This window comes from Magnolia sinica, chromosome 12 (genome assembly GCF_029962835.1).
Source record: "Magnolia sinica isolate HGM2019 chromosome 12, MsV1, whole genome shotgun sequence".
Lineage (NCBI taxonomy): Eukaryota > Viridiplantae > Streptophyta > Magnoliopsida > Magnoliales > Magnoliaceae > Magnolia > Magnolia sinica.
The window spans coordinates 30,194,948-30,209,485 of NC_080584.1; the positions used below are offsets into that span (position 1 = coordinate 30,194,948).

At 41.5% G+C, this 14,538-nt stretch overlaps 1 protein-coding gene across 2 annotated transcripts in view; it reads left to right on the forward strand.

Moving 5' to 3' along the window:
- LOC131221176 (protein FORGETTER 1) overlaps positions 1-14,538 on the forward strand; it is a 171,253-nt gene that overhangs the window by 24,113 nt on the left and 132,602 nt on the right. For both annotated transcript variants that reach the window (XM_058216344.1, XM_058216343.1), the window contains exons 2-5: positions 1,870-1,935; positions 2,133-2,306; positions 2,393-2,523; positions 2,752-2,828. In XM_058216344.1, the coding sequence (XP_058072327.1) occupies positions 1,870-1,935; positions 2,133-2,306; positions 2,393-2,523; positions 2,752-2,828 (448 nt within the window). The remainder of the gene's footprint in view (positions 1-1,869; positions 1,936-2,132; positions 2,307-2,392; positions 2,524-2,751; positions 2,829-14,538) is intronic.

Sequence of the window (14,538 nt, forward strand, 5' to 3'; positions counted from 1 at the left end):
GGCAAGAAAATACTACTTACCTGTCGAGTGGTCCACCTCCGATCATCGCTGTAGCCAGGTACGCTCCGATTTCTTCTTCTTCATCTTTTTTTTTTTCCAATGGAGAGGAAATCTCACCATATCGTCGATATATTGTGCGATATCGACGATATATCGGCCGATATTGGGATTTTCGATTTTTTTGGTATCTTCCGGTGGTTTTCGGGGGTGTATTGTCTCGCAGTGGTGCGATACCGATAATATTGGCCGATATATCGGTCAATAGTATCGATATTTCGAACACTGCTTGTGAGCAATGTTTTCCGTAATATTGATGGATGTATCGCACCTTTGGGATACAGAAACATATCGGTTATCGCATGTGATGCTGTTTTCAGAAACCTGGGGAAAGATTGGGAAATTAGTTGAATTTTCAATGAAACTTTAGGAATTGTTATAACATATAAAAGACATCAATACACACTTAGAAATCAAAACATCACAAAAAGCAAGTGCACATAATAGGTTTTCTTTGTATAGGATCCAAATGTATGCGCTGTCTGACTGAACTGATGCAAGTATATTGAAAGTCAATTCATATAATTTATAAATGTAAGGAGACATGTATGGAAACACAAGCAATACATGTTTGATTTCATTTTTGGACACTAGGATTGCAACAACCGATTTGCAAAACTTTAGAGAAATTTCAAAATTTCCCAAAATTTTTGCAAATCGGCCCATATTCCCCCAAATCCCCAAATTAGTGTTCATCAAACGCTTGAAATGGGGTCAATTGACCATTGGTCGAAGTTAAATTTCTTAAAATAAAATATTAGTTTTTTAAAAATATTTTTAACTATTTTTAATTAAAAATTATTAATTTTTCAAGATTCTCCAAATTTACCAAGAACTACTAGATTAGGTTACATATATGTTTGATTTTATGTTTGGAAACTAAGATTACAACTGATTTGGGAAAAACTGGAGAAATTTTGATTTTTTCCCAATTTTCTGCAAATTGGCCTATTTCCCTCAAATCTTGAAATTGAAGCTCCAAATCCATGATTTTTCATGCAAAACATGAAGAATCATGGATGTCTAACCATTTGACACTGATTTACATGAAGAACCAGTGAATATCGAAATCAAAGCTTCAACTCCATGATTTTTCATGCAAAACATGAAAAGCCAATGGATTTGTAACCATTTGAATTGACACTGATTTAACATAATTTAAAAAAAAGGGATCGGAAAATGAAAATACCTATTGGATCGAACATGTGGGATTTATCGACACTACCTGTGCGTTTTATATCGCATAGGTGGGATGCAAGATATATTGTGAGATATATCGGCTGATATCGTCGATATTTAAAACATCGCCTGCAATCATGAGCACATATTTTTCCACGCTGAAAACTTTTAAGGGTGAAAAAGGAAGAAATTCGTATTTCCCCATTTTTTCTGTTTTACACTTTCATAATCTAAAATTTCTTGCTTAGAATCCATGTCAATGCCTGAAACGCATATATTGATATGGCTTTGAACTTATCTCTTGATTTCTACCTAGAGGTCTAAGACTCCGAGTGCATATCCAGGGCATGGCTTTTATTCCATTATTGGGACCATGCTTGGATACACGCTGTTACTGCAAGTTTGCAACAAATGGTTAACTCTTTCATAGTTTATTGCTGCAATTAATTTCCAATGATCCTATGTGAAGTGCTTTCTCAAAATCGAGAGGATTCATTTGCTTGTGTAGCGAAGGATCAATAATTATTTTTCGGTGTAGTTTTATCATCATCTAAGCCTTATCCCCAGTAATTGGGGTCAGCAGTTTTATAATTTTTTGAATTCTTTTTTCTTTTCCAAACTGAAATCTTTCAGGTCGCCATAGATGTGGAGCGAGAAGAAGATGAAGGTGGGACGGTTGGAGAAACATTTACCGACTATGTAAGTGTGTTCATTCTTTACCCTTGTCACCAGAGAAACGGGAACTGAATTCTTGTCCCACTCTTTTTGAACTCTTTTTCTATGATCTCTTATCAATTGTCATTTGAAGCTATATGTAATTAGGGATGGTCTTCCTCATGAACTGATTTTTCTCTGGTGCTTTTTTTTTTTTTTTTTTCCCTTTTGGGGTTCCGTAGCACCCTCCCAAGCTATCTATTGGTCCTCCCCATCCAGATCCTGTTGTAGAGACGTCTTCCTTGTCGGCAGTGCAGCCTCCAGAACCTACCTATGATCCAAAAATAAAGGAGGACTTGGAAAATTCTAAAGCATTGTCATGTTTGCAGATTGAGACAATAGTTTATGCTTGTCAGGTTGTTTGTATTCCCTGAGATCCTTTTTCCTTCATGTTTCTTCAGAGCGCATCCTATTGACAGCGCTTATTTTTCTTCTACCACAGAGGCACCTTCAGCACCTTCCAAATGGTGCAAGGGCAGGCTTCTTTATAGGCGACGGAGCTGGTGTAGGTAAAGGGCGAACAATTGCCGGATTGATATGGGAGAATTGGCACCAAGGAAGACACAAAGCATTGTATGTTTTCTTAGAAGCTTCATGTTTAGTGTGCATATCAATCTTCCAATTCATAATGATTGATGTATTTTGCTTTTGGGCATTCATGGTTCAATTTAGACCCACATATGCATGCTTATAGATCTTTTTCTGGCAGGTATGCTGTATGCATTTTCTGTTTCGTCTTTTGATTTTTGCTGCTGTAAATGTTATTTTTTTTTTAAAAAATTTATATTTAATTTTATGCAGGTGGGTTTCTGTTGGTTCAGACCTAAAGTTTGATGCACGGAGAGATTTAGATGATGTGGGTGCAATGAGTGTTCAAGGTAGTTAGCTAAATGCCCATGGTTTCAAGTGATGGTGAATTGACAGCTCTTTTTACCTGCTCAACTTGGTCTTCTTGGCCACTGGAACTAGTACTTCATCATTTTTAATTATTTTCAGGGGCTAATGCTATGATATATGTACTTTGTCAGTCAGATGTGGATATTTCAATTCTCTGAATTCATTTTTACATTACTTTTGAAAACAACTTTACGCCTTATCAATTAATGAGAAACATTGCATTTTGTTGAATGGCAATGACAAAACATTATATATTACATTTAATCTGAAATATTGTTTTGTCATGTTGCTTCATCATATGCATGCTGTCAAGGACATCATCTAGAACTCCTGCACATACAAATTTTCTCACATGCATGCTCATTGTTACTTCCTCTTACGAAAAATTTGGACCTATACATGTTGCTATGCAACTTCTTTGGTTCAGAAACATTTTTGAATACAAGTCTTGGACCCCAGCTTATGCTCACGCATGGAGCATATGTTTGCAACCATGGATGTACTTGGATCTGTTGATGCTTTCAAGTCTGACAATCTGTAGGCTTTCTGCAAATGACTTGATTTTTGGGAAGTTTTTGTATAACTAACTGTTTAGATATTCAGATTTTAAAAAAAAAGGTACCTATTCAGATTTTATTCCAAGGTTAATATTTAAAACCTTCACATAGACTTTTAGGGCCTGTTTGGCCGGACCGATCCCACGGTATTAGGTGGGATGGGATTCAAAAAACATCATTATTACCCATGGCAGGGACTGTTCCCTGTTACCATGGGATAAGCTTAATTCCCTTTTTTGTTTGTAATACGGTGGTACATTGAAAGGATATACCCACCATCATTTGAAATTATTGACAATAACACACGTGTTATATCTAAACCGTTCATTTGTTTTGTAACCTCATTTTATGGTATGAGCCTAAAAATGAGGCAGATCCAAAACTTAAGCGGCCCCAAAGAAGTTTTCAACGGTAAGCATTCAATCCCCATTGCTTTCTATGGTGGGGTCCAGTTGAGCTTTAGATCTACCTGGATTTTTGGTCCATGCTCTACAATGATCTCGAAAAATGGGTGGATGGTGTGGATATAGCCCACACATCATGGTGGGACCTACACAGCTTACTAACATTGAGTGATATTAGCACGGGACCTGATACGATTCCATCTAACCTACTTAAAAGCTTTTCCACTCTTTCCAAACATGGAGTGGATTTGGCACAGGACCAGATGCAATTCCATCCCACCTAAGCCCATCTAATCCAGCCGGCCAAACAGGCCCTTATTGCATCAAGTGTTGCCATCCAGCATTTCACTTTGACGTACAGAGGTCTACAGAGCTCATAACCTTGTACCTAGTTTTCTACCAATCATGTGTGTTTGCTCATGTGGATAATAAGCATGCATGGCAATTTAAGATTTTATAGTCTGTGCCTTAGTTGCAGGATCCTTCTAACTAGGTCCTGCCCCTGCTTCAAATCCCAGCTCCGGAATCTCGCTCCCTTTCCTAGTTCCTACCTATTTATACTTTTTACATTTTGAAAGAGACGCTTCCCTGCTCCCGTAGACGAATTTGTTGTTGCTTTGCATCATGCTTTGTGCAGCTATAGTTTGTGCATGATATTGTTCCTGCATGGTACATGCCGAAAGAAAAAAAAAAAAAAAAAAAAAAGAAAAAAAGCTGGGTTTCTAATGCTTACAACTACAGGAACCTACAATCTCTGAAACATTAGTTTGGAAGAACATATCTTTAAGAGAGTATGGTGGAAAACTAGACGTTGAAGTTGAGCATTGAAGGGTGTTTTCCCCAAACGGAAGGCCCTGCTGGACTTGTGGAGATTATTATTGATGATCAGGATAATATTGTTTGTGTATTTTCCAGTCCAGCGGGGAGTGGTGACATCCTTGCCATAAGTTGTTAATACATAGTCCATAATTTGTTTTTTCGAAGGATGAACTGAAATATATTAGGAGCAAGCTCCAAAAACAGAGACAAAGCAAATCCCAAAAACAAAACAAAAAAGAAAAGCAAAAAATAGAGAAAGACAAAAACCTAGACTATTCAACTCGAGAACCATAGAAAACTACAAAAGACTGCTACAGACAAATCAGCCAGGGGCTGAGGGAATGGTGGATAGAGCTGGGCATGGGACTACTCGACTTGACTAACTTGACTCGTCTGACTCATTTGGACCCGACTCGATCCGAACCGAATGGGTGAGTCGGTCCAAACCGACTCGACTCGATGCCCAGCTCTAATGGTGGATCTTTCGAAGAGATTTACAATGAGGGACCAGCCCTAGATGTTCCTGCTGATGCAGTTCACCACGGAGGTAGGGGAGGACGAGACGAGAGTTCCCAAAAGCATCGCTGGTTTCTTTTCCCCCATATTGCCCAAAGGGATGCCATCACTGCTAGTCTCCAAACAGATTTGGAATCGTTGTCCAGACAGAACATGACAAGTGAGTAGAAGTCCATGTATCGAGTTCAGCATCACCTAAGGTATTCAGAAGCTGCTCCAAAGAGAGCTCCAAACTTCCACAACAAAGGGGCAATGGAGAAATAAATGGGGAATGGTTTCCGAGTCATGAGATAGATGGCACACATTGGGGAGCACCAGACCACGGTGTTGCAAGTTGTCCCCCATCAGCACCCTTCCTTTGGCGAGGAGCTAGACAAATGCAGTCACCTTCGGTGGGGCTTTGTATTACCAAGAGAAGGATGGGAAGGTGACTCTTTGATTCATAGGGGGAGCACGGATGGACTCGTAGGTCTCGTTGAAAATATGCTAGAAGGAGATGACAAGCAATTGGGGCCATCATCTTGCCCAAGAACCAGATTGACCCCACGCAGTAGATGAAGAAGATCCAAGAAGGCATCGTTCTCAGCCTCAATTAGAGCTCTATGGCAAGGAAGGCACCGGATTCTTGAGCCAATGGAAGAAAAGCAATTAGAGACGAGAATGGATTGATTCAAAGAGACTGGTTAAAGCTAGGAAAACTGATAGGAGAGGTCTATCTAAGATCCAGTTATCCTGCCAGGATCTAATCCGAGTTCCTTCTCCCAAAGTGAAGGAGATGCTGGCCAAGAAGGAGCTCGTAAAGCCTACAATGGCTTTCCAAATTGTGGAAGCTTTGTAGAGTGAGGAACGGTTTGGTAAACCAACCTCCTTCCTCCAGGCCATACTTAACAGCAATGGTAACATCTACCTGCTTCCTTGTTCAGTTCTGAAATGGCAAAGCCACTTTCTGAGGAGGGCAGAGTTGACATTCGTAAGAGTCCTGATACCAACGCCTTCCTCAATATAGGGATTATAGACCTCAAACTAGCTGAGCAGATGGAATTTGTGCTGATTCGAGCTTGACTCTCCAAAGAAAATCTCTTCACATCTTTTCAATTTCAAGGAGAATTGATTTTGGGCATTGGAAGAGGGATAGAAAAATAAGAGGGAAGGTTAGATAGAGCTGATTGAATTAAGGTAAGGCGTCCCCCAAGGGACAAGTAGCGGTTTTTCCAAGTAGCAAGTTTTCTCTCCATCCTTTCTATAGTAACATCCCAAAGATGCTTGGTAGTTTTGGGAATGCAAAGAGGAAGGCCCAAATAAGTGGAGGGAAATGATCCAGGTCTACATCCGAAGGCTGCTGGAAGAGAATGGAGGAGTTCATCAGGAGTATTAATGCCTAGAAGCTCTCTTTTGAATAGATTAATCTTAAGGCCATAGATAACCTCAAAACAGTGGATAACTTATGTTGGAAATAGCTGGGATTGTGGCGTCACATAACAACAAGGCATCATCTATGAATTGTATTTGGGAGTGTTGGCGCACAAAAAAAATCAACCGTGTGCTCACGCAACAAGACTGTTTTGCGTGACCACGCAACTAAAGAAAGTAGACAGAAACATGGTTTCTATAACAATGGAGAGAGGAAGCAGGGCGAGAGCAGGATGCTAGTAGCACGATCGCACAAGGTTCATCTCGCGCAACATGAATGACTTGTCACTTGTGCAACTGTGCACTGGAAAAGGATGGTGCGCTCGCGCAATAAGGTGTTGTTGCGTGTATTTGGGGTTTCACATGTGTGAATGCCTATAAATACCCCTTCACCCTTCTCATTTAGATATTGAAAATATTCGAGAGCTTTAGGAGTCCAAGAGTTGCAGAATTCAGGCATCAAGTGGGTGAGGTGTAGGAAGGAAGGATGAAGATGAAGCAGAGTCAGCGACGAGATGCTTGTTGCGTGACCTCGCAACAGAGGACTTGCAAGGCCAATATGCTACGCATCTTATGTGGTTTCATCATGGATATTCACATTATTGTGCTTACCAAGTACTAATTCAGTCTTTCGGCTTGCATATTGATGTGAAGCAAGGGTTCCAAACCCGCATAACCTTCCTATCATTACGACGTACACTCCATAAGCCAAAATGCGGCCGGAATTGCTGCAGGACTATTTTCAATTACATCATTTTAAAATCCCATAAGTGTACTTTGTTTTATAATCAATGACAACATGGGGAATGTGATAACAACCCAAATTAATGGAATATGATGAGTATTTTTTGTTTAAACTTCTTTTGTTATTATCGAATATAGATATTCCAATATCTGAAGCACGTTTCTGATCGAAACAAAATGGTGACTCCACTGGGGATCAAACCCATAATCTTTGGTTGGAATATATGTATTCAACAATAATAAAGAAACGATTAAAGAATGTTGGGGGGTTGGTTTCTTTGTTGGACGGCCTGGAGCTATCCGTCCGAAGGTTTGAAGTGGCCTGTAGCTAATCTTCCCAATTTGATTCACAATCCCTTTGGGGGGTCTTTCTTTATCCCCCATGATTATGGCCTGGCGGATGGGCTGGCCATATTAGTTATTCTGTCCAAAAAGTCCACTAGAGGACTTGGCTCCTTGAATAGAGAGTGGTGGTTGGTCATTGTCTTAACGCTCTTTTTGGGACGATCATTCGCCCATGAGGATTGAGGGTTTTGTGGCGATTTTCTTCCTTGACTTCTAAAAATCACCATGAAACAATTAATTTTTAAAATTTATTAATACCTGTGTAAGGGCATCGTCAACGCCGGTCATCCTGGAAGAAGAATTGTGATGGGGACATCATGCGCACATGCGCACGCACACCACCCCCTACGTACGCACATACATAGGAGGGCCTCACCATTGATCTGGCTCGATGACGACGTCCAGGGAAGATCTCCTGGCTAGAAGACGAAGTTTTGGTTCAAAAGGGTGGGTTCGATAGTCAAGAAAAGCCCATCATGGGAACTCATGATCGTGGCCCACTCGTTGGATTGATTTCATATTTTAGGTTTTGCTTATTGTTATTATTTAGAACATCGCGAATGCTTTAGATTTTTTTGTTTGATTTTTATTTTAGTTTACTTCATCGCCAAGTAATAGGTTGCGCGGTATAGGGTTTTCCCTATAAATAGGCACCCCTTGTAGTTCTTTTCATTCATTGAAGCTTAATAAAAATTCTTGCTTTATTTTTCTGCTCTCTTAGTGAGTTGTGAAAGAATTCAAAAGTGGGTGTGAAGCCTACCCTTTTCGAAGGGCTAACTACATGGTGTGAAGCCACATCTATCCCCATCCGCCCCTACCCTCTCCCATCCATATATCTCATCTTCTATCATTATTATTGCTTTAAATTTTCTAGCTTTTGCAGCTATTCATCCCCCTACAACCAGTTTCCAGAATCTAGACCTGTAGGAAGGCTGAAACTTCGGCGGAACACTATGCCTCGACCTTACATTGGATTGTCGTCAAACTTGGAGGGATTTGAGGTCTCCCCTGGATGATCAAGGCTTAGGTGTCACTTTGGGGAGGCGGGCTTCCATCACACGTGCAGCCAGCCCACCCGCGCACGTGCGTCAGCCCTGGGCCACCATCTGCATGCAGGAGCTTTCTTCGGGTCAGGTTTTCCTATGGTTTTCCTCTTTTCATTCCTATTTTCTAAACCCTAGTCTTAGTTTGCATTAGCCCTAATTTATTTGCCTATTTTTTCACCCTAGGGTTCCTTGACTTGAGATTGGGGAATCCCTTGGATTAGAGACTGTTTGCTATGCATATGTGGTTGATTTCTATTTCCCTTTGAGCATTGTTTAGTTTATAATTTTTATTGGTCCAGTCTTAGCCTGTGTAGGCCTGGACCCACATCGATTCCCCTTTACTTGAATGTTTGGACTTTTTATGTGGGATATGGAATTTGTGTAATTGTTTCTGAATTAAGGTGATTTTAAGCCTGAAATCTCACACATCATGTTTAATTTCATGTCCTGCATCAATTTTGGTATCAGAGCTTAGGGTTCTTATAGGGGAATACATGTTTAGGGTCAGTTTGTTTGAGTCCATCATGCATTCAGTTCATCATATGTAGCTTTTAGGAATCCATAGTCCCTGATATTAGTTGCTGAAATTTCTATTAGCAGGAAGTTAGCAATTTACATTGTTGTAACTTTCTGTTATTCCTTTATTTTAACAACTATATTGCTGGATTTTAGTAGCACTACATAATTTTCCTCATATAGAGTCTCATAGGATCATTTAGTCCCATATAGTCGTCGTAGAAAGTCCTTAGGTGGAGTTGCAAGTTGTACGCCCACACGTATGGGTCATGGTTTTGGCTAGCACCATACACTAAACATGGAACAACTGCTAGAGTCACTAAACAAGCTATCCCAGTAGATCGAGTCTTAGGGTAAGCGCTTGGAACAAGACATAGATCAACGCCTTGACCAAATAGAAGCCTCCCTCAGGACAAACCCCACCATTAGGGAAGATGGCCAATCTTAGGCAGGTGGCTAGAAGGATAGAACAATGAATGGAGGTGGCCAAGGAATCAGTCATGGGTGTGCACTTGTACCTCCACCCCATGAGGTACATCAAGACCATTATTTTGAGGGGTACAACATGTGCGGCCTCGTGGCTAGAGAGAGTGCACTAGAGGCTAGTGTAGAGTTACCTACTGAGGCCATTCCGGCAGTGGATGAATTTCATGATGTCTTTCCTGATGATCTATCGGATGAGTCTGCCCCTAGGAGGGATATAGAGCACACAAAACATGGAACATCGTAATACCTATAGCCGAGTTTGCATTTAATAGTTCTGTCGATAGGTCCACAGGTCTTAGTCCTTATGAAGTCGTTACTGGTTATAAACCTGAGAAACCTATTGATGTTGTCCCTATGTCACTGTTCGATAGGTTGTCAGAGCCTGCAGAGTCTTTTGTGCATCACATTCATTCATGGTATCAAGAAATCAGGCAGAAGATCATTACTAGCAATGAACATTACAAATTTTCTACAGACCAGCATAAATGTTTCAAGGAATTCAATGTAAGGGACTTTATGATGGTCTGCATCAGGCCCGAGCGGTATCCTCTAGGGGCCGTTCGTAAGTTACACGCGCATAGCGTTGGACCCATCAAAATTATAAAACGAAACAGTTTCAATGTGGCAAATCTTCCACCCTCCATGGGAATTAGTTCTACATTCAATGTGGAGGATCTAGTTGCATTTCAAGGGGCCATTGATGCATCGTCTAGCCTTTCGCCTAACCATCCTGATTCATCAGACCTTTTCCTTGATCCATGACCCCCTCCCGACCCATTTTTCCAACTTTTACCTCCCATACCTACCCGTCCCGACCCATTTTCCTAGCTCTACCTCCCATATCTACCTGTCCTGACCCATCTTCCCAGCTACTACATCCCATACCTACCCTTCCCGACTCATTTTCTCAGCCTCTACCTCACGTACCTGCCCTTCCCACACCTAAAGAGGAAATAAAGGATATTCTGGACCATCAGATAATATCCACGTCGGACAGCGAGTTTCAGAAGTACCTGGTTAAATGGAAGTCACGCCCAGCTTCAGATAACACGTGGCTCACTGAGGAGTTTCAGAGACTTGATCCTGACATCCTAGATCGGTTCAAGAGTTTTATTTTGCCAGTGGCGAAATCTTCGCAGCCGGGGAGAATTGATGGGGACATCATGCACACACGCGCATGCACCCCCCATGCATGTACGTACGCAGGAGGGCCCCCCCATTGATCTGGCTCAATGACAACGTCCAGGGAGGACCTCCTAGCTAGAAGACGAAGTTTTGGTTCAAAAGGGTGGGCCTGATAGTCAAGAAAAGCCCATCATGGGATCTCATGATCGTGGCCCACTCGTCGGGTTGATTTCATATTTTAGGTTTTGCTTATTGTTATTATTTAGAACATCGTGAACGCTTTAGATTTCTTTGTTTGGTTTTTATTTTAGTTTACTTTATCGCCAAGTAATATGTTGCACACATGGTGCAAGTTTTTGGGGTATAGGGTTTTCCCTATAAATAGGCACCCCTTGTAGTTTTTTTCATTCATTGAAGCTTAATAAAAATTCCTGCTTTATTTGTCTGCTCTCTTAGTGAGTTGTGGAAGAATTCAAAAGTGGATGCAAAGCTCTCCCTTTTCGAAAGGCTAACTACCGTGGTGCGAAGCCACATCTATCCCCATCTGCCCCTACCCTCTTCCATACATATCTCTCATCTTCTATCATCATTATTGGTTTGAATTTCCCAACTTTTGCAACTATTCATCCCCCTACAGACAGTTTCCAGAATCTGGACCTGTAGGAGGGCTGAAACTTCGGCGGAGCACTACGCCTCGACCTTACGTCAGATCGTCATCAAACTTGTAAGGATTGGAGGTCTCCCCTGGCCGACCAAGGCCTAGGTGTCACTTTGGGGAAGCGGGCTTCCATCACGTGCGGCCAACCCACTCGTGCACGTGCGTCAGCCCTGGGCCACCATCTGCACGCAGGAGCTTTATCCGAGTCATGTTTTTCTCTTGTTTTCCTCTTTTCATCCCTAATTTTATAAACCCTAACCTTAGATTGACCTAAATCCCCAATTTTTATCTCTTTTCTCACTTTAGGGTTCCTTGATTTGAAATTGGTGAATTCCTTGGATTAGGGATTGATTGTCATGCATGTGTGGATGGTTTCTATTTCCCTTCGAGTATTATTTGGTTTATAATTTTTATTGATCCAGCCCTAACGCGTGTATGCCTGGACCCACAGATTCCCCTTAATTAAATATTTGGACTTTTGTGCGGGATGTGGAATTTGTGTAATTGTTTATGAACTATGTGATCTTAAATCTGAAATCTTGCACATCATATCTGAATTTCATGTCCTGCATCAAATTTGGTATCAAAGCTTAGGGTTCTTATAGGGGAAAAGTACCTCCCTTTCTCTTATTCCTTACGATTGATTGAGGAGTGACAGTCTTTTCGACAGGGTTCCATGAATGTTGCGGACTATATCGAGAAGTTTGAAGAGTAGTCGACCCGTTGTGAGGTTGATGAGGACCCGGTACTTACCCTTGATCGTTTCAAAACGGGCCTCGGTCCTGACATCAGGAGAGAATTGCTCGCCAAAGACATAGCTACTATTGAACAATTTTACCAAGTAGTGTTAGATGTCGAGCAATACTTTAAAGCATCTATAGGAAGGTGGTTTGACTTTCGTGAATCCGGTGCTAAGGCCAACCCCTCTGGGGCTAGACCTAACACGGGATTCCAAAACAAACTTTCCCCTAATGTTCAGCCCAGACCCAAGGATGAGAATGGTAAAGAGATTGTCGGATCTAGTTCACGTGGAAGCGGGGCCACTAGGTGTTTTAGGTGTCAGGGGTTTGGTCATTTTGCTCACCAGTGTGGCACGAGAGAGGGCACCAAAGTACTCCTTACTGATGGGCAAGTAGAAGTAGTGCCCCTAGAGAGTAATATTAAGGAGGAATATGAGCCAGTCGAAACCCCTAGTGATGAGGAAGAGGGAGCACAACATTTTGTGACCCTCGCAATTGTGCGTTGCGCTCTAGCTCAAGCCAAGAACACTGATGACTGGCACCTCAACACGATCTTCTACACTTATGCAAAATATGGGGAAAAGAGCAGTAAGATGATCGTGGATAGTGGTAATTGTGCCAACGTGGCATCAACTAGCACTGTGAGTCGCTTGGGCTTGAAGTTGGAAGCCCATCCTCAGCCTTATAGAGTCTCTTGGGTTAATGAAACATTCATCCAGTCTCGCACCGCTGTCTTGTCCCTATTCAATTTGGAACATATAAAGACACAATTTGGTGTGATGTTGTTCCTATGGATGTGGGGCCTGAGCTATGAGATAACAGGATTAATTCGCCATACTCTAACAGTTCGAGCTTTTAGAGCAAGTGGTTCATTGTCCTGCATCAAATTGGTATCAGAGCGGGAGGTCTCGTGTTCGAGACTCCTCACCAGGGGTGATTAATGCAGGGGTATTTTCACACTGGGCTCGAGTGATGTCGCCTATGGGAGGCAGGGGCACACTCGGGGTGGGTGACCCATGTGATTTGGGACCCACGGGGGAGGTCTCGTGTTCGAGACTCCTCATCAGGGGTGATTAATGCGCATTTCACACCCGGCTCGAGTGGGGTAGCTCGTGGGATGCGGGGACACTCGGGGTGGGCGGCCCATGTGATTTGGGGCCCACGAAGGGGGTTCTGCAGAGGTCCTAAACCCATGAGATGTGGGGCCTGGGCTATGAGATAACGGGATTAATTCGCCATACTCTAACAATTCGAGCTTTTAGCGCAAGTGGTTAATTGTCCTGCATCAAATTGCTACTATAAAGCTCATCTAGTTTTTCCTGTGTATGTAAAAAAATTGTGTAACTACTTGAGCCGGATGAGAGGAAATCTTCATGTCCGATTTTTAGGGGGGGATCCCATTCAAAGTTATACATTGACATTTCATAAGGGTAATGATAAGTGGTAGGAGGGTTGCACTTACCACAAGATCAGGAAACTGGACAACTTTGTCCTTGCTCGTATTGGCTGTTAAATAGACATCACCTCTACCTACCTTGGCATCAGAGGTAAGATTCCTCTATGTCGCCTTTACCACATTACATATCATTCAAATACACATAATGAATGGAGTTAGATGACTGATAATTCAAAATTAAATTCAATTTTAAAATAGGATACCTATTTTTAGATACATATCATTTGATGGCGAGTAACAACTATGTTGCGCGTCCCAAGACACACAAGTCCTTTTAGCTTGGCCCGATTGACTTTATTCCTTGCGCTTGCTCTCTTGAATTGCTCAATGCTGTGTTGACCACGAAGGCCCTCCAGTCCTCCATAGGGAAACATGCAGGATCTTTGTTTTTAATATATTTAGCAGTCAACCTTTTCTTATAATTCCCCCATGTTTCATTGATGCGTTGTGTTATGTATATAAGACTTGTATACCAACTTTGACCCTTAAACTCATAAAATTGTGACAATGTATCTATGACCATTTGAATGTGTGCATGAGGCACTTGGCGAAAGTCCTGACATATGATCGGGATATGAGTATAGGTGAGGACACCGATATGCGATGCAAAGTCTCTGTGATCGGGATAGTCCTCATTCGGTTGCTCGAATTCATTCGTCTTTAGGACTTTTTTTTTATTTTTATTTTTTTATTTTTATATCAGGCTGCACATATAAAGAAGCACTCCTATTAGGGCCTCTCTTTCTAGACGAAGAAGCTGTCACAACTACATAAAAAGAATAACAATTATATATACATATCGTTGATTACCGTCAATATATAAGAAAAATGAAATCTACATAATTAATTAAGGAGAATTATCTTATTAT